The 20,000-nt window shown below is 37.6% G+C and overlaps 3 protein-coding genes across 3 annotated transcripts in view; all 3 read left to right on the top strand.

Annotated features, from left to right (window-relative positions):
* LOC111342716 (phospholipase A-2-activating protein) overlaps window positions 1-1,866 on the top strand; it is a 19,606-nt gene extending 17,740 nt beyond the window's left edge. Inside the window, exons 27-29 of the mRNA XM_022949827.2 lie at window positions 15-77; window positions 194-286; window positions 1,323-1,866. Of these exons, the coding sequence (XP_022805562.2) occupies window positions 15-77; window positions 194-286; window positions 1,323-1,370 (204 nt within the window). The 3' untranslated portion in view covers window positions 1,371-1,866. The remainder of the gene's footprint in view (window positions 1-14; window positions 78-193; window positions 287-1,322) is intronic.
* Window positions 1,867-2,015: 149 nt separating this feature from the next.
* On the top strand, window positions 2,016-14,229 carry LOC111342703 (histamine H2 receptor). Its single transcript, XM_088757526.1, has 5 exons — window positions 2,016-2,827; window positions 3,450-3,516; window positions 4,120-4,503; window positions 6,644-6,736; window positions 10,269-14,229. Exon 5 carries the CDS (start codon window positions 10,527-10,529, stop codon window positions 11,628-11,630), a length of 1,104 nt encoding a protein of 367 aa, XP_088613652.1. The 5' UTR covers window positions 2,016-2,827; window positions 3,450-3,516; window positions 4,120-4,503; window positions 6,644-6,736; window positions 10,269-10,526; the 3' UTR covers window positions 11,631-14,229.
* A 3,898-nt stretch (window positions 14,230-18,127) lies between these two features.
* LOC111342702 (dopamine receptor D1.S) overlaps window positions 18,128-20,000 on the top strand; it is a 2,524-nt gene continuing 651 nt past the window's right edge. Inside the window, exon 1 of the mRNA XM_022949803.2 lies at window positions 18,128-20,000. This exon is cut by the window's right edge and continues 651 nt beyond it. Within this exon, the coding sequence (XP_022805538.1) occupies window positions 19,236-20,000 (765 nt within the window). The 5' untranslated portion in view covers window positions 18,128-19,235.

Below are 20,000 nucleotides of genomic sequence, written 5' to 3'. Positions count from 1 at the left end.
GATTATCTTTGTAGATCCTAGAAAGTGAAACAGACAATGAAGCCAGATTCAGATCTCTTGTAGCAGTTGGAACTTTGGTACGGGAGCGATAGTTAAAATAAGTTGACTTAAAAGAACTCTTTTTAGTTTTTCCCTTTGAAAATTGACAAATTGAACTTGTGCGATCGCGCTTTTTTTTTGTTTTCGTCAACAGATATGGGGCGATTCTGACGCGCTTTCCTTGGCACAATCGTTAGGAATTGAAAATTCATTGAAGATCCTGTCGTTCATCAATGATCCACCCAAGGTAAGTCGTACATCACGGCTTCCAAATGACAAATATGACAGAGAGCAACTTTGTGCTCAGTTCACAAATTTGGCACCACTTTACCAGAAGTGACAAAATCACCTATATAGATTAGTTACAGTTAAGGTCATTCCAGAAAAAAAAACGTGCGAAAAATTTAATGCCGCATCACGGAAAATTTAACCCCGCTGTTACCAACAGCTATGAAGCTACGTCCTGGGAGCCAGGTAATTATTTAAGAAGGGTTTTTTTGTTCTCTAATAGAAGATTAGAGACAAATCATACGGTGACCTTGGTCGAGGTAACGAGTGACAAATTGATTTCACAGGGCATCTATAATGAAAGTCACAATATAAAAAAAAGTGTCTGAAAAAATTAGTCAAGGTTCGATGAGGATTAACGAACAAATCTGTTCACTTAAGATTCTGGTTGAGTGCCACTCTCAACTATAAGACAACTTTTTCAAGTCGCTCCTATTTAAAATTTATTCATTTTGCAACTGTCTATGATACCATGTAAGTTAGCTAAGAATGAAAAAAAGTGTCTGCGAATAGCTTGCAAGCAAGTGTTAGTTTCTCAGTTGCGAGCAGAAGGCTCTGTTTCAGAGTCCTTGTGGCTAACGCCTAAGTCGTTGTATATATATATATATATATATACAACGACTATATATATATAAACATGCTCAGGATTGTCATGAAGTATAAATTTGAGAAATACTTTCAAAAGCGAAGGCTCAGGAAAAATTTAGGTCAAGAATTTTGGAAGGGGCAGGGCCACCAGAATGATGTGTTTGTTTGAAAACAGAGGAGAGATTTACAAGGAAAAGCCCCGGGTTAATTTTGCGGGTGACGAATTTCCCTTTCTCGCGTTGGAGAAACTTTTCATATTTGTGTAGTTTCTTAAAAATGTCATCGACTGTTCGCGAAAGGAACAAGCGCGTCTCCGGCCAAATTTCTAAAGATTCTCTCCACTAACCTCCTCTCAAGCAACAATGAGAATTATGTTGTGATGTGTGTGTGTGTTTGTTTTTTTGCAGGTTGGTGACTGCGCGTCTAAAGTTTTAGCCGCTATAACGGCAGAATGAATGTGTTTCATTTGTTTTCACGCTGTCTTTCTTTTTGTATGTTCTTGCCGCCATACCAGACCACGGAAGCACTCAGCCTTCACTGCTGCAATGAAAAAAAAAAAAAATCTCAGATTATTTTATCATCAGAGCGATTTTTTAACTTAATGGAGGACACCTGCTTGGCGCCATTGAGAAGCCTGGCACTTAACGTCGCCAGAAATTAAGGAGTGTAAAAAATATTTGCGCCGGTAGTTTAACTTTCGCTCAGTGTACATGCGTAGAGACAAGATTGCCTGTTCTTCCCTGACGTTTATTGGTTGCAAGGGAGCCATGGTAGTGTTAGAAATGCCTGTGAAAGACACGTAACTTGTGACCTACCGACACATTGTCGAGTTCCCGGATGATTTGGGTAGTTTTTTTTTTTGTTTTAAACAAATCAGTTATTCTCGCGTTGTTAATCTAAATGTTTATCATCTATCTAATGTGAAAGTTTAATTAAATAAAGGAAGAGCCATTTGAATAAGCATCTCAGGTCCAATTTGCCTCGCTGTTGTTTATTCTCGCAATGTAGCCGGCTCTCAGCGAGTGTATTGTTGAAATGATCGCTGATCTCTGTTGCGAAAGCCTTGTTTGTTGTGAACAGCACAGTGTGTTTAGATATCTTTCAGCAATTGTTTCGCGCTATCTTTTCCAATTAGTTGGACTAACATGTCATACTTTTGATTAAAATCGTCTTACAAACTTCGGTTTTTTTTTTTTTTTGGGATGTCTAGGAGATTTCACGGTATGCACAATCTCGGAAAATTCGTCCACTTAAAACCCAAAACAATGTTTGGAAACGCGTAACATTTCTTAACAAACATCTTATATCCTTAAGAAGTTTAAAAAAACCGTTCCGAGTGGAAATTCTATGAAAATTCTGCCGGGTATTTATTACATCTAAGACTGTGCTCGGCCGCCGGCCATCTCTAATTACACCGAACGATTTATACAAACAACACCCATATTCAGCTCTCTTTACTAATGTTACAGCGTTCCTAAAATAATGCTCTGCGGGTAAAAGAAGAAATTCAGTCAGGCCATCAAAATAAGACAAAACATTCTTAAATAGCAATCGAGGTCGTATTTTGAAAAGTTGACTCTAACTGTTAAAAATCGAACTTTAGTGTAATTCTCATACTCCATCATTTTATGACATCTTTTTGCTGATTCCATATTTAGACTGCACTTTAGACCAATGAGAGTTCATCGTTTATCTAATTTAAAGACTCTTGAATCATCAGTAGAAACATTACTTAAACAATCGCGGCATGGAGTATAGAATTGCGTATTCATATGCCCCTTTTTTGTTTTAAATTATTTAATGCATAGATGTGCTTATTGTTGGACCGGATGAAGCTGAAACGTTTAAAAGGTAAAGATTTTCTTGACCGATTTCTTTTCTCTATAAAGAGGGAAGACGGCGCATCTTAAAGGTCAGTGTGGGAGTCAATTTTTTTTTTTTGGAACAGAACCAGACAATCTCTGACAGCCCTGCCTTTCTCGCGTTGATTTCCCTTTAGGACTTTATAAATTCCACGCCTAAATTTCTCGCTCTTTTAATACCCGAAAGTTTTTTCTTTTCTTACGAAATTTGTCGCGTTTCGGCAGAAGTATTTACATAAATACTTATAACCATCAGCAGATAGCCTAGGGCCACAATTTGTATTAGTGAGGCATCAAGAAATACGCATTATTCTTACACATTAACTTTTTAGTGGTGATAATAACATAACTGTTGAATACTAGACGTCGATGAGAGAAACAAGCGATAGGGAAGGGAGGGTACATTGAATTTTTCAGTTTTAATCCGTAATACTTGATATCATTCTCTATTTTTGTTGGCTCCTGTAGTCGCCTTTTTGGCCCCTGTGAAGTGAAAGCAGGTGTATGCTTATGTTCTATCTGTTACCAATCACAATCTGCTTTCGGTTTTGGTGAAAAGGAGAGCCCCTTTTTTTTTTTTTCTTTTTTTTTTCTTTCCATAATTCGCTTGTCAGGTCCGCACGTCTCACATGGGTATGTGTCATATTTCTCGATGGTTTTTCTTGTTTCAAGGAGCTGAGGTCGGTCTTAATATGTGGCTGGTTTTCTAGTTGTCAGTTAGGTCCAAGACTGGATCTGGGTAGGTCTGATATAACATAGATCAGTTGCCCTCTTCAATGTAGCAAGGAAATTCGCAGCAATAATTACAAATCACTTTACGTTTTTGCCTGCGTACAATTTTCAAGGTAAAAATAAAAAAGGAAAGATTGAAAAAAATTTCAAAATACACCATGTTTAATTTCCGGCTGAATTTTTCACTGACAAAAACTTTTGCTTACGATGTTATCCGTGATGTCAGTAAGTAAATATCAAAATTTGTTAGCATTATCTTTATCTTTGATACAGTAAATATAAGAGATATGAAAGGTTTAAAGACCAACTCTTCTGTCTGCTTTCAGTTATGACCTTAATTATACAGAAATTGAAATTCACAATTTGCATTCTAAGTAAGCGTGTTGCTTCATCTTTATTCAAGAACGAGGAGACTTCGATTTTCAAAAGAAGAGAGATTCAGTTTTTCACACTGCTTAACACGAAATGATTATATATAAGGTTATATTAACCTTTTTTCCAAAAGAAAATAAACAAAGATATATTTATTAACGTTCACTTTACATTAATTTGACCCAAGAGAAAATATTAATCATTTCCTTTTGTGTGACCGCGATGTTTTTCCTTGCAGGAAGCGATGCGTAAACAGAATATTCAAGCTACTTAATCCTATGTTCGATTTAATGCTACTTTCCCCTCTGCGCAGCCCAATAACATGTCTATTTTAGTATTATTTTATTTTAAAACAACAGTTATTTGGAATTAAAACCGAATACCTTATTGAGGTGACCGAAGAGGAAGGAGCTAGTCTATCGATCTCTCTAGATGACAAATGCTCTCCGAAATACACCGTGACGCAATTACGCTACACGAACTTTTTCCAGTCTCGTATAATTATAGAATAAGATCTCTGGTAATTTATTAAATCTTCATGGTCTAAAAGCAAGCTTACAAGAAGTCGACAACTGGCCGAGTTAGCATCTTTTCTGGCAATAATCTAACTGCACACGATAAAGTAAGTTTGCTTTATTGTACTTCATCGAGTAATTGCATGTATCTCCTTCGCTGCTAACCTTCTGTGGAACTTTTTAGTTTTGACTTTGACAAGTTCCATAAAAATGTAAAAATGATAGCCTTTATTCATAAAACTATCATTAATTGTTTCAGCCTTTGATGTTTCATTTAACGGTACAACTATTTGTTCAGCGTTAATTTTTTTCTGTATGGGCTGTCTTCCGCTTAATGCCCCCTTTTCTTAAGTTTAAGACATAGTTTGCTATTCTCGGGCAAGAACTTGCGCAAATACCAGCGCTATCTCCTTGCTCCACAAAATTCAGAAGTCTGCACCAATTTTAATCAATTGATCAGTAAATTTTTAAAACTATTCTACAAGAAGGCCGCGGCAAAAAATATTCTTCTCTAAACAATTATGCGGATTAACCGATATGAGCCGTTTCATTTCCTTGTCGGTGTTCGCATGAATGGGTTGAAATCGTTGGGGGAAAGAACTGTACTTTCAAATACGTTCCATAGAGATACATTCATATTCTTCTCAAATCCTCATCTTTTTTTCAAGTTTCCCGTGTCAAATTTCCCGGAAGAATTATAATTTTTGGCATTAGTAATGGCCCAGTGAGACGAAGCAAATTCAAATTCATCATTATTGCTCCCCTTATATCGTTGCATTTGCATACTTCTTCCTTGTTCAGAGATTGTAGGAGCCGATTACGTGTGTTTTTTTTTTTTAACTTTTAAATAACTGATTATGAGTGAGTTCCTGTTTAAATCTGGTGCATGTTACACCAATACATTGTTTAACGGATTTCAGTCACTTCTCTACATTCAGCGATCATTTCTATCCAAGGACAGCTGATTTCATCGACGACAGATATAGAAACAGATCAAACACTTTTAGGACTAGATACTCTTGTTGCGTAGCTTAGTTTCATGTGCTGTCATATCTACAAGCTTTGTCTCCAAATATTCGAACACTGTGGCTCTGCAGCATGATGCTGCAGTTCAGATACAGACATCGTGAGAATGAAACAGACACAGTTTGCGGTAACCAGAGATTTATGTCGCACAATGTAAAACGTTTATTTTCCCTTTTTTCACTTGTTAAAGTGGTATCATTTACAGCAAAGGTATTTTAGGAACCTCCTGATTGAAATTTTTATACCAGTTCTTACTAATAAAACAGTTGTTATAATTCTTAACGAGTTCCCAGACTTAAATAAGCAATGCAAGGACCCTTGTGTTCAGCTGTGGTAACACACTTTGTAAGCTGTCACAGGTAAGACTAAAATGTTCCCCCCTGACATTTCTCGAGACGGTTTCGGTATTTCACACCCAATTCTATTAAGATTCTTCAGCAGTTACCACTCTTGCCTTGCTTCTTCCTTTAAAACGGGATAAAAAATAACTCAGTTATCTCAGGTTCGTTCTGTTCACTTTGATTATAAGTAAGGATAAAAGACCCAAAAATCAAAGCTGCTGTGAGTTGCATTGGCAGACCTTTTTAAAACTTTGCAGAAAGATAATCTTAATTTGGTACTTGCAATTATAAAACCATGGTGGTCTTGAGTTACAGAATTTATTTATTAATTCATTTAAGGATTTGTACAAAGTAGTACCGGAGCAAAACCAATAAGACATAAGTCCCCTACTGGGTTTAAGCTCCAACCCAACCTTCTCTTAGAAAGGGTTTTCCTAAGAAGCCGTGAAGTTACTAACCTATAATAACTGGGTAATCTTTTTGGAACACTATTTCCAAGGGATCAAAAGAAGAGCACAAAGAACATGCGAAAGCTGTTATCCTCCTCTGTTATCCATCGCATTTTCAGAGAGATAATTCCATTTAGCAATAAGTGACTTATTTTTATCTCGCAACATATTCATTGCAATCCATTTGAGCGAAAACTTTGTATCTTCTTTTACACTTTTTTTCTTCTTAACAGCGAGAAATGCTCATTTAGAAGATATTTCACCGAGCAACTACTATCGTAAAACAAAATCTATGAAATCATCTGTACACCCAACACACAACTTGTCTCTCAAAATCAATTGCAAGCCGGCAAATGATGAGAAAATAGGAAAATATCAAGTAAAGGCCTATTAGTTAACCCAATACCAAATTCTCCGTATTCACATCATAGGAACCGGTATGGAAGACCTTGGGGAAAGTTACCGATGAGATCTTGGAAGTGGAAAGATTGAGAGCTGACGATTACATAAAGTGAAATGTAGATGTAAGTTTTAAAGACTTGTTGCCGACAAAAGTTCCTTGGGGGAATGTTCACGTGATACTAATTTTAAGAGAAGTAAACACCGCCGATCATTGCATGCATTTAAAGGTATGTTACATCTTTCAAAAAAACTGTCTTCCGCCCTGCATTTCCCCGAGGTCTTCCAAGGGTCAAAACCAAATAAGAATCTATAAGCAGTTCTTAGCACGTAATATATTGCAGTCTTAAAAAAAATCTGAGTTTGGAGAGACATCGAGAGTTTACAAACCGGTCAGTAAAGATAAATTAGAGGTATCTTTACTCCGCAGGGGTTGAAGTTCGCGGATTCGTGACGGCGGCGGCAATCAAACGATGATGAAATAGGATACACTTTTTAACGGAAATGTTTTTTGTTTTTTTGTTTTGAGGCAATCAAAGGCATGACTTAGATGTTAAAAGAGCACAGTTTTGTTTCTGATGAAAGTGTTTCAGCTAAAATTTCCGCGTCACGTGGTGTACATAAAAAAACAGATATTGTTGAAATTTTTCAGTGTATTATGAGGAACAAAGACACATCTTATCTATATCATTGTCACGCGCATCACAATTACTTTCGGTAGCTTTTCTTCGTTTGGAAAAGTGAGATTTGTGAAGCATCTGATGAAGGACTACCTCGTAACCGTGAAGAACTGAAAATTAGACGAATTGATCATGGTTTATGCTAAACAACATCGAGGATATTTTGATCTCTGACATGGTCTACCTTGAGTTGCTGAAAACAAAACACTGCATTTCTGTTTTAATTTTGTTTTTCGACATTATCAGTGCGTTTAATTTAGTAATTATTACATGTTGTGATTTCCATGTGTGTTTGAGATGCATGGTCGAACTTTTTAAGAAAAAAAATCACTTCAAATTTCTTTTCTTCGTTGATTCTTTGCGGCCAAAACAATAGTAAAGGTACTTGTCCGTGAAAGGAATGAATTAAAGTTGCTATAACAATATTGCAAAAAAGGGAAATGTAATAAAAACCTAATGACACTTGCTTTTAAATTACACTAAGTGAGTTGAGATTTGGCCAGTATTGTCTTACTGGCTATCACCGAGAAAATAATCAGTTTCGGTCCTCGCGTGTTGCAGATATAAACATTCAGCTTCAATATCTCATCTCCCTCGTGCGAAATGAATTGAGTAAAATTACAAAAAAAAAAATTTTAAACGTATTTTTCACTGTCGACGCCGACCATTTTCTTTCGATTGACGATTTAACAACAAACATAACTTTTGGACCCGAAGAACAACCCAGATCTAATATTAATGTGAGAATAGAAAATGTCATTTTGATTAGAAACTTGCCTATGATATGGTATTAATTGCTTAACTTTCAGACAATTAATATTTCTAAGACGTTTTTTACCTATTCGATTTCCTTTTATATTCTTTGACATTTATTTTGAATATTTTGTCACAAATTAAGGGAAACACTTGGTCGAAACCTTTTAGCTTCAAATGCATCGAATTTCTAACGTATGGTTAATATATATGTTTTTGACTATTCAAATGCTTCATATTTCTCCCTTCAAACTGATCACGTTTAATTTCTCAGTTTAAAAGCTATAATTGAATTTAACTCAGTAATCCTTTCACGGATCATTAATACACTTATCAGAAATCGTAAAAAATTTATTATCTTTATCGTCCTATCAACTTTTTTTATGTTTCTCAGTCCATATCGTTTCTGTATAAAAATATATCGATTTGTAAAAAATCTAATGGAATACTTTTGAAACGTTCAAAAGCTGCCAAGATTACCGAAATGCAAGGAGGATTCAGCGCCAAGACAAGGGTTGTTTTGGCTGAAACACTGTGACAGCCTTCCTGTTAATACCAAAAAAGCAATGTAAAGCGGTATAAGGTAATACTTGTGTTACATGAAATGTCTCAGATCTCAGCTTCTGAACTGAAATATCTGTGTGACCAGAAATTACTTTAAACTGTTTTTATTTTGGCAAAAAAGGTAAGTTATCGAAACACGATTTTTTTTTTATTCGAACTTAGTATCTGAAAACAAGGGAAAGGTATTTACTGAGTATATTTACATCTTTCGCCGAATTTATCTGTAATGAAAATCGCTTAATATTTCGGAAAGCAATTTGATAACAACTTGGGATGTAATTAAGTTTATTGAATTGCCGAATCCGTGGGTACTTCAATAAAAAAATTCTGAGATTCGGATATTTGCTTCAAGGGGCGTCTTCATAGGCGACAACATGCCATAACGCGTTGTAATGATCTCCGAGCAGAAAAGACAAATTTCCTTCACAAACTGTTGGCTATCACTTGTAGAACTGACAACAATAATGTCTTGGAAAGTATTGCGGTAATATGCAATATAATCTGCCTGCTCAACAGCAAGATTTTGTGATGCGGCATCATGTAATTATAAATTCAAAACATATGTCCCTCAAACCCTCTCTAACTAAGAGACAGGCTATGTTCAGCTTTGAACGCCTTGACTCCAGGGGAGAATTGGCGAAAGTAATTCGAAGAGAATGGACCTTCAAAATTTGTTTTAGTTGCTATAAAATGGCACCAAAGAATATTGTCAGACACTCCTGTCCAATCCTTACTCCCAAATTTTAACATCGGTATATTACGATTTTTAGAAATCTAAATTTTTCCTTAAGACACCTCTCCTTATTTGGCCTCCTTTCCATAAGATCCGAATGCGTTGCTTCCTGGAGTGTTTATAAATGTTTTAGTTCATTCGTGGTTGAAGTAAGTCGATATAGGACAACTTTGCGCAACGATTCTCAGAGTAAGATATGGGATACTTACCAATCAACTATTTTGATATTTTGAGAGGTTTCTTCTAAGAGCAAAAATATCGCCAGAAGTTTTAATTTGCTTTTTTGTTTCCTGATAAGTCGAAGATGCCATTGAACAACTGATAAGACATTTATCTGATGTCAGGACACGACAGAGGATTGGCTCTAACGCTGGTATTCATTACGCTCTCGCCAAATTGCTATATAAAATAATGCCCCGAGCCCTCAAGCCGTAGTTATGGGGAGGGGGGGTGTGTTTGTGTTTGCGATTTCTTTTTTTTTTTTTGGGGGGGGGGGGGGAGGAGGGACACGGTTTTACAAGTCTGAAACCTTATCCTTTCCAGCACTAAACATCCTCGCTGATGAACCCAGAAACATGAATTAATCGACTCTTCAGCTTGAGAAAGATGGCACCGCAGTCTCAATACTTGTCTTTTCTAACAGCTTTTTGTTGTTTTAGACCTTTAAATGCACCTCTTTAATGTAATTTTTGAAAATATTTTTTATGTACTAGTTATAAACTGATAGTTCACGCTTACTTGTATGCTTTGAGTGAAACCTGTTAGCATTTTCGATTACGATTCACAAAGCTTCCTCTAGAGCTGATTATGCGGAACTTAAGCCAACCCGCCGACTCCTTATGAAGAACTAAAATAAACATATTCTATGAACTTTCTCTTGTTGATGCCGACTTTAATAACAAAGTGCTTCATATTTTTCCGTTTTAGGTATAATTAAGGCGGAGAATATCTGTCATTTATGATCAGTCTTGACAAGTCTTGGTAACTTTCCGGCACTTAGAAAAAAGGCGCCTTGTTTTTGACATCAAGTGACTCAAAACACGACCTTCTAAATGGACTGAGTGTTGCAAAAACTATTCATTTTGGCTGAGGAAACAGCGAGATGAGGACACTCACATCGTATTGCTCAACAAACAAAGGAAATTCTGTCTTGATCCTTCTCTAAATTTCTCCGCAAGCTGCACAATGAAAAACTCGTCCGCATATCACAAACTCAACTCAAGCGACGAGGAAATTCCCAGTTTCGATTTCATGCCAGGATTCGTATATCCAGTAACGTTGTGTCATATATTTATAGTTGCAGTCGCTGCCGTGGGAAATTTTCTGGTTTGTTACGCCATACTCGCTAACAGAAACTTGCGCATCAATCCGACGAACCTCTTTATTTTCTCGCTGGCGTTGTCAGATCTCTTAACTGTCACACTGGTTGTGCCATTCGATATAGAAGGGATCTATCTTCAGTGGGTCTGGAATCATGGGGAAATGATGTGCAGAGCATGGATAACAATGTACCTCATCACCGTACCAACCTCAATTTTGACCCTGTTGGCCGTAAGCGTGGATCGATACAAAAGCCTCAGTGATCCTCTAAATCGATTTCGCCGTTGCAGATTCATGACAAGGAAAAGAGCATTCTTTATCAGCTTTATGATCTGGCTGTACAGTTTCTTGTTCGCTTTGGTTCCTGTCATGGGCTGGCGAACAGAGAACAATTTTGTCCAGGATAACACATGTTATTTTCCTTTCCCTTCGCCTTATTTCATCCTTACCTCTGTTCTGAATTTCATTTTGCCACTACTGATAACATGCGCCATCTACATCAAGATTTATATGATCGCTTCCTCTCACCACCACAACGTTGAAGGAGACAACAGCCGAAAATTGCGTACCACCGAAGAAAAAAAGATGTATTCCAGAAACGTAAGAGCAGCTAAGACAATATCTATTTTTGTGGGGGCTTTTTTTTGTTGTTGGGTACCATTTTCCTCCGTCAGCATTATCGCGTACATATGTGGCGAGTCGTGCGAGGGTAGTATCCCCTATGAAGCTCGCATTCTTTTGTTAATGTTTGGGTACCTAAACTCTGCGCTCAACCCGTTCCTTTTTGCTTTTCGTAATCGTAGATTTAAGGCCACCTACTCGCTGATGATTAAATCACTGAAAGTTCGCTCTAAGCCCGAAAGCAAAATTAGGCGCTCGACACTGACCCAAAGCACCATCGGCTCCGATGTTATAGACTCGCAAGATAATGATGTTCGTCTCCTATCGATGAGACCGAGGCGAGAGTGACCTAAAGGACAAATACAACCCAAGCTTTGAATATTTTTATGCAGCTTACAAAATGTATTATTCTCATCGAAAAACTGACGGAAACTTTTAACACATACACTTGATAGAAGAAGTGGTAAGTAGAGGGTATTTTTCTGGTTTCTTGAGTTAATTGGCTTTGATTGAATGTATATATCATACACTCAAGAAGTGTTCTAAAAGGTTACTCCGAGCCTGGAAAGCGCGCAAAAAAAATTTCGCCTTTCTTTGCAAAGGATGCGGCTTAGCTGTGACTGCTGAAACAGTTTGAGAGGCCCCGCATTAAAAATTGGATTTCTCTTAGAATGGGCGCTTTTGAGGCGGTCATAACGTATTTAGAAAGAAACAGCGCAGGATTTCCCGAATTAAAACCGCATTGTGATAAATGCTTAAGTTCGAAGTTTATTATCAGGTTAAAGGAAATCAACAAAGCCATATACCGAGCGATGAGCACTAAATATACTTTGAAATAACAGAAAGTTGGTATTGTTTGCCGCAGAGCTGTCATATAACCTTGAGCAACAGCCCAATTCATTAAGGGGAAAGTTCCTGGAGAAACTTTGGTGCTTCGTCGATGGGGTATTACAAGATAGTTTTATTTTATCAACTGAGTTGATAACGTAAATTGGAGAGTAAAAAGTTGCTATAGCTGAAGCTTCGAGCGTTAGCCCTTCGCCTAAGAAACTCAACCGGGGGTAAATTTACATTATCAACTTGGTTGATAAAACCAAATTAGCTCTTAACTCATTTCATTCTAATTTCCATAATTAGGGAGTAATGAAAGTTGGAACGAGTAGGTGAGAAAAAAATTGGATACCGGTTGCAATAATTAGCTCAAAGCGGAAAAAGAATCAGGACTAAAACAATACATCTGTATTTTTAGCCCGATTAAAATAGTTAATACCATTATGGTAAGAAGATGCTTTAATCAAAATCACGCTCAACATGCAGCGAGCAATAACATTAAGAATGCTTCATCGGCTACAGTTGTAACTTAAACGTAGTGTGTGTATATAGTTCACAGTGAAACTTGGCTTCAATTGCTCCGAATCAATAACATGAATTAAGTTTAGATGGCCAATTCAATGAGGCGATTTTAACCAAGACTGAAGAGAAATGATCATTGAATTTTCTGAACAAATTCTATTTTTAGAGGGCCTGTAGACAAAGACGTCTTGTGTGTTAGGCGTTGTGAAGTTAACGATGTAGCTAGCTTAGAGTATCACGTGCATTTGTTGTAGTACATACAGTTATATCGATATTCAAGACTCAGACTGATTTGTTTGAACGAGTTTTGATCTGTACTTAATTAACCGTAAAAAAAATATTGTTCTATCATCGCAGCCATATACTGCATATTGTATCATAACTGTTTATCATCAGGCTACAAGTCTTTGGAATAAACAAAGATAAGAAGAAAGTTAAGAAAGAAGAGATTTTAGGTAAAGGTGTTCTGCCCTTTTATTATCCAACTGTGCTTTGTAGAATACATGAGACAATTTAATAATAATAATAATAATAATAATAATAATAATAATAAAAAAAGACAAGCAAAAACCAACGATAAAAACCGACGTTTCGGTGTCATCATGACGCCATTGTCAAGGAGAAGTAAAAATTACAAAGTTTGCGGCAAGGTGTGACACTAAATTAGCATAAATATGTTAGGAGCTAATTATACAAATACTTTTGCGAATTGAATCGCTTTGCACGTTCAGAGTTTAAGTTAAGTTTAGTTTAGGTTTGATTCATTCGCCACAGGAATGTCAGGAGAAAGGAACAGAACTTTCGTTCCAATTGACACCTAGCCCCTTTATTACCCACCCATCCCACCCCAGGGAGGACATCCATCACACAGTAATCTCGTGTGTGGGAAATTAACGTCTCCTACCCCAACCCTGCAGGAGACGGGACCTCCATTTATCGTCACTATTCGAGCAGACTAGAAAGTCTAACCATTTTTAGATATTATTACAAAGGCAGCACTTTCTTCTCAGGTAATTTAAGACCCTGAGTGTTGGTCCGGCCGGATTTGAACTCACGACCTCCCGCACAACAGTCCAGCGTTCTACCAATTGAGCTAACCAGGAGGCGGCTAAAACGTTTCAGTAGCATTCTGAAAAAGTGTAGTAACAAGTTCGATTGTTTGGTGAACGAAATGCTTTTCATCAGAGACCTAAAACCCACTCTGAACGTGCAAAGCGATTCAATTCGCGCAAAAGTATTTGTATAATTAGCTCCTAACATATTTATGCTAATTTAGGGTTACACCTTGCCCCATAACTTTGTAATTTTTACTTCTCCTTGACAATATCGTCATGATGACACCGAAACGTCGGTTTTTATCGTTGGTTTTTTGCTTGTCTTTGCATTTCCAAATCTTTATTGATAATAATAATAATAATGATAATAATTTGATTCTTATATTGCGCGCTTCCCATGAAATGATCAAGCGCGCATTACATCTCAATAATAGTTATCAAAAATATACTATGATAAAATTAAAGCCTACAACATATGTTAAGATACTAGCAACTATCATGTTAAAATAGAATAAAAATTAATAAAAAGCTTCCTTAAAGAGGTGCGTTTTCAGGTGGCACTTAAAATTCTCTAGGTCTGTAACAGAACGAATCTCACGCGGAATGCATTCCAAAGTGCCGGAGCTGCGACCTGGAATGATCTGCCTCCAAATGTAACCCTACTTCTATAAGTTGGAGTTGCAAACAATAAACCATCTAAGGAGGATCTTAATTTATAAATTCCTAGTCTTTTAATTGACACAAGTTCTCTTAAATACGTTGGCGCAATTCCATGGATGGCCTTGAAAACAAATAGCAGAATTTTAAAACTAATGCGTTGCCTAACCGATAGCCAGTGCACCTCGTATAGCAACGGCGTTGTGCGACAGTAGCGTGGCGCGCGACGAACTAGTCTTGGTTGAATGAATATATGAAGTTCATATATTTTGAACTGCGGTATTAAATACGTATGATGCACGATCCTTCGCAGTAGATAGCGCTATTTATGCAATAGCGAAAATCAGACCCCAAAAAAATCAGGCCTGTACGGGATTCGAACCACTGACCTCTGCGATGCTAGTGCAGCGCTCTACCAATTGAGCTAACAAGCCAACTGGGAGCAGGCCGTTAAGTTGATTCGTAATAAACCCGTGATGATAAATCAGATGCAATGAATATACAAAGTTCATATATTTTGAACAGCGGTATTAAATACGTATGATGCACGATCCTTCGCAGTAGATAGCGCTATTTATGCAATAGCGAAAATCAAACCCGAAAAAAATCAGGCCTGTACGGGATTCGAACCACTGAGCTCTGCGATACTAGTGCAGCGCTCTACCAATTGAGCTAACAAGCCAACTGGGAGCAGGCCGTTTAGTTGATTCGTAATAAACCCGTGATGATAAAGCAGATGCAATGAATATATGAAGTTCATATATTTTGAACTGCGGTATTAAATACGTATGATGCACGATCCTTCGCAGTAGATAGCGCCATTTATGCAATAGCGAAAACTAGTCTTGCTGTGGCATTTAAAACGCGCTGAATCTTATTCAGGTGAGAAGCTGGCAAGTCATATAAAAGACTATTGCAACAATCTACGAGCGAGATAACAACCTCATGAACGAGGGCTTTAGTGGTATCTGTACTTAATAACCTACGGATTGGACTTATATTATGTAAATGATACAATGCCGAGGCGCATTGTTTACTTACGTGGAATGACCTATCCAGATTACGATCAAACCATGACCCAAAATTTCGCACAACTGATTTCGCCTCTACGACTGTGTCACCTACAGTAATATCATTCAAGTTGACTTCCTCTAACTGTTGCCTATTAGCTATAAGCATTAGTTCAGTGTGATTTCACCTCTACGACTGTGTCACCTACAGTAATATCATTCAAGTTGACTTTCTCTAACTGTTGCCTAGTACCTATAAGCAGTAGTTCAGTCTGATTTCACCTCTACGACTGTGTCACCTACAGTAAAATCATTCAAGTTGACTTTCTCTAACTGTTGCTTAGTACCTATAAGCATTAGTTCAGTGTGATTTCACCTCTACGACTGTGTCACCTACAGTAATATCATTCAAGTTGACTTTCTCTAACTGTTGCCTAGTACCTATAAGCATTAGTTCAGTCTGATTTCACCTCTACGACTGTGTCACCTGCAGTAATATTATTCAAGTTGGCTTTCTCTAACTGTTGCTTAGTACCTATAAGCAGTAGTTCAGTCTGATTTCACCTCTACGACTGTGTCACCTACAGTAATATCATTCAAGTTGACTTTCTCTAACTGTTGCCTAGTACCTATAAGCATTAGTTCAGTCTGATTTCACCTCTACGACTGTGTCACTTACAGTAATATCATTCAAGTTGACTTTCTCTATCTATTGCCTAGTACCTATAAGCAGTAGTTCAGTCTGATTTCACCTCTGCAACTGTCACCTACAGTAATATCATTCAAGTTGACTTTCTCTAACTGCTGCCTAGTACCTATAAGCATTAGTTCAGTCTTATCATCATTTCACGTCAGTCGGGTCTTCAATTATCCAGTTCCTCAAGTCACGTGTGCAGTCGCGCGTAGCATTTAGCGCGGCCTCGTCCTCCCCTTACACAGCAGGACTACATGCCAAATACAGCTGTGTATCATCTGCGTAGCAGTGTACACTTGGGAGGTGCTTGCTGACGATATCAAGTAGCTTATTGGTGTAAACCGTAAGCAGGAGAGGCCCGAAACAACTTCCTTGAGGAACTCGTTGTCTGAGTGGAAAAGCAGATGATGATGAAAAAAATGCAGATTAATTTGGCGTACTGGATAATAAATCTCTTATTAGACGTTTTGTTGTGTAGCATCGCTGAGTATTTTTACTCGCCCTACGGGCTCGTCAAAATACGGCAGAACTCGTAAAAAATACTCAGCGATACTACACAATAAAACTTCTAATAAGATTTGAATGGCAATGAGCGACAAGTGTAGCTGTTGTTGTTTAACCCTAGTAACAAGATTTAGATATATATTCTCCTTATTGTTTGCCATAAATTTCCTGTTATTTCGCCTCTGAGAATTTGTTGTAAAATATCTTGCGAGCAGGCCGTCACATATTAGCCGTAAGGCAGGTAAGTTCCTTTGGCGCGTCAAAACGTTTGAGGCCTTAAGCTTGAGAAAATCGAGTAGGCACGAGGTCTGCTAGGGACCTGGCACTGAATATTAGTGCCAGAAACCTAACAGCTATCAGTCAGTCAGCCAGACCCCGATCTTTGTTCTATGTCTTAAACTTCGTCGCGGACAGAGAAACGTTTATCGCGAAGCGGCAATTGCAAAGGCCTGTTTGCAGGCTAGTTGTTAAAGTCAACGACATCTCCAAGCTGATAGATTTCTAAGTTTCTTCCCATCGCCTTCATATGAAATATGAGTTGACTCAGTAAGGACAAATTTATCTTTGTTCACTTCTTTATTAAAACACAACCGAGACTACATGAAAGAGTTTAATCTCCTGTTAACCTTTAGCACCCTCTCAAGTGTAACTGTCGTTGTTGATTTTTTCTACCTGAAAACATAGTGGTCTGATAATTTGATTCTTGCCTTGTCTCGCTCCTTTCATTTTGATCTTCAGTTGAACAAAGATATCCTATTCCGGCTCTACGCTAATCAGCTAGAACGACCTAACTTTTTGACTCGCTGATCAATTACAAAAAATAATTAAAGAAAGACCGTATAATTGACAATTGACAATCGACAACTGCCCTGGGGTCAAGAGCTGGCTGATGGCGAAACAGCTCTGATACTTCGGCCTGGGTCAGGTACGGTAACCTAGGTAGACGAAATATCTTTCTTCGACGAAGTTAGTATTGGTAACCAAACCGTTAGGCAAAGGAATAAAGAGAATAAGTTTCTAAAGAAACTGTGGTGCTGCGTCGGTGGGGTAACAAGGTAATTTGGTTATATCAACTAAGAATGTGTTTTTAACTCTTTACGGTGGACAATTTACAATTTCAACTTAGTTCATATAACCAACTTACTAGTTAGGCAAAGGACGTAGTAGATCATCGGGAAAAGCAGCCAAAAAAAAAGGAGAAGAACAGCGAGAGAACGCAGGGTGACTGCGAAGAGAACGATGTGTAGGTGAAGTCTAAATTTACCTTAAAAGATCCGGGAGAGTCTGTTAATTGTTTGACTTTAATGCGTATTGCTTTTTGCAAACGACCAGCATGGTTGCCTACGGGAGAGAGGCTTGGTAATGGAAATGATTAATCAGGCTTCGGAGTCATCATAGTTTTGACATTCTGTACTTAATTAGGACAGTAATGATAATTATAATGATAATAATAATAATAAAACCTGATGATGGTAACCATAGTGATGATGATAATAATAATAATAATAGTAATAATAATAATAATAATAGTAATAATAATAACAACGACAGCGTTCATATTGTTAAACAGACCAAACATTTGTATACAAATACATATCTTTTTAACGGATGACATTGACCGTTTACGAAAGCGACACTTACAATGAAACGTAAAATTTGAGGCGAACGCCGCTTTGGCAAGATTGTCACACGGTAGAGCCGTTGTTTAGTCAAATTATCGAGGGAGATCAGAGATTGGGCCTTCAAGACAATATTCGTGAAGCTTCATTTGCAGATTAGCATAAATAAGGCCTCTGTAAATCTTGATTTTTTATTTTGTTTTCTTGAACGATATTCGTGACACGCAAGAGTCAGTTTATCAATCACCAGCTCTCTCCGCTGATTTATAGCTTTACTTCGTTCGCACAACATCTCTCGTTCGCCTCTTTAATCGCTATTGAGGGTAAATACATTTTTTTTTCTCCTTTTATCTGAGCACAGACTCTAGTAAAACGTGTACGTGACAATATCACTAATATCACTTAAAACGGGGTCAGTATGCTGCATTGTTTCGGAAATCTAATTAAACTTGTGCATCAATATTTTTTCCAAGCTTAGTTAAAGCTTGATTACTAAGCTCTGGACTGGTTTGAAAGAGCAAAATCGAATTATGCTCTTCCTTAAGTATTTAAGCGATCTCTGAAATTTCAATCACACGTAGACACTCGGTATTTCATTTTCTATATTCTCTGGGCGGAAATCTGTATTAGTTCAGAAAATGAAACTAGAATATCAATATAACATCCATAATATTTTGATTATGGAAAGGATCTGTCATTCAAACCTTCAAACTCCCAAACATACCACATTTTTATGTGAGTTTAAAACGCGCCGCTGAGGTACCTCCATGAAGGAAACAAAAGTTGGGTACTTTAGGGTCAACTTTGTAACCAGCTAATAATCTTGGATGGTTTTAACGCTGTCATCTTATTATGCTCCTCATCATGTATCGAATCTGATAAGTATTGATTTTTCATGGGAATTGATTCCGAAGGCAGACCTACAAAACAACTTGATTCTCTCTGAAACTTCAGCGAATATGGTGACAATTTGACGACGCATAGAACTTCAATTTCGACAAAGAAGCCGGAAAGACAGCTCTCAGCGAGGAGAAAAATCAAAGATATACTAAATTCAGAAGATGGACAACTCTTCTGGATCACATCCAAGTGTTGACGGTGAGGAATTGAGCTATTCATTTACAGCTGCCTTCAAGATTCCTGTATTGACCGTTTATATAATCATTGTAGTGGTGGCAGTAATTGGGAACATCATGGTTTGCTTTGCGATCCTGGTCGACAAAAACCTTCGAAGCAATCCCACAACAATCCTTCTATTCTCACTGGCGTTCTCTGATCTACTCACCGTGACAATTGTCACTCCACTACAAACAGAAGAATTTTTCCTTCGAGGAATCTGGATACATGGTACAACTATGTGCAGGTTATGGAGTACTGTTTTTTACATCGCTGTACCAGCATCGATTTTGACCCTTCTTGTTCTCAGTAGGGACCGCTACAACCACCTCACTGACCCGTTAAACCGGTTTCGAAAAACAAGGTTCATGACGCGAAAAAAGGCTATGATGATCAACTGTTTGATATGGTTTTATACCGTTCTGTTTGCTTCAATTCCCGCTTACTTTGGCTGGGAAGATTTTCATCGCGAATCCGTCGCCTATGACAAAATATGTTGGTTCCCATACAGAAGCATTTATACAACCGTGACAAGTTTCTTTAACTTTTTGTTGCCCTTGCTAATAACTTGCGGAATTTATATCAAGATTTATCGCATTGCGAGTGCGCGAAATAAAAACGTAACCACCGCTCGCAGATGCGAGTGTGGCAAACTGACTTTCACTCAAGAGACGAATAATTATATAGGGAACCTTAAAGCAGCGAAAACT

This window comes from Stylophora pistillata, chromosome 4 (genome assembly GCF_964205215.1).
Source record: "Stylophora pistillata chromosome 4, jaStyPist1.2, whole genome shotgun sequence".
Lineage (NCBI taxonomy): Eukaryota > Metazoa > Cnidaria > Anthozoa > Scleractinia > Pocilloporidae > Stylophora > Stylophora pistillata.
Note: the sequence above shows the minus strand (reverse complement) of the source record. Positions and strands in the feature narration are given on the sequence as shown.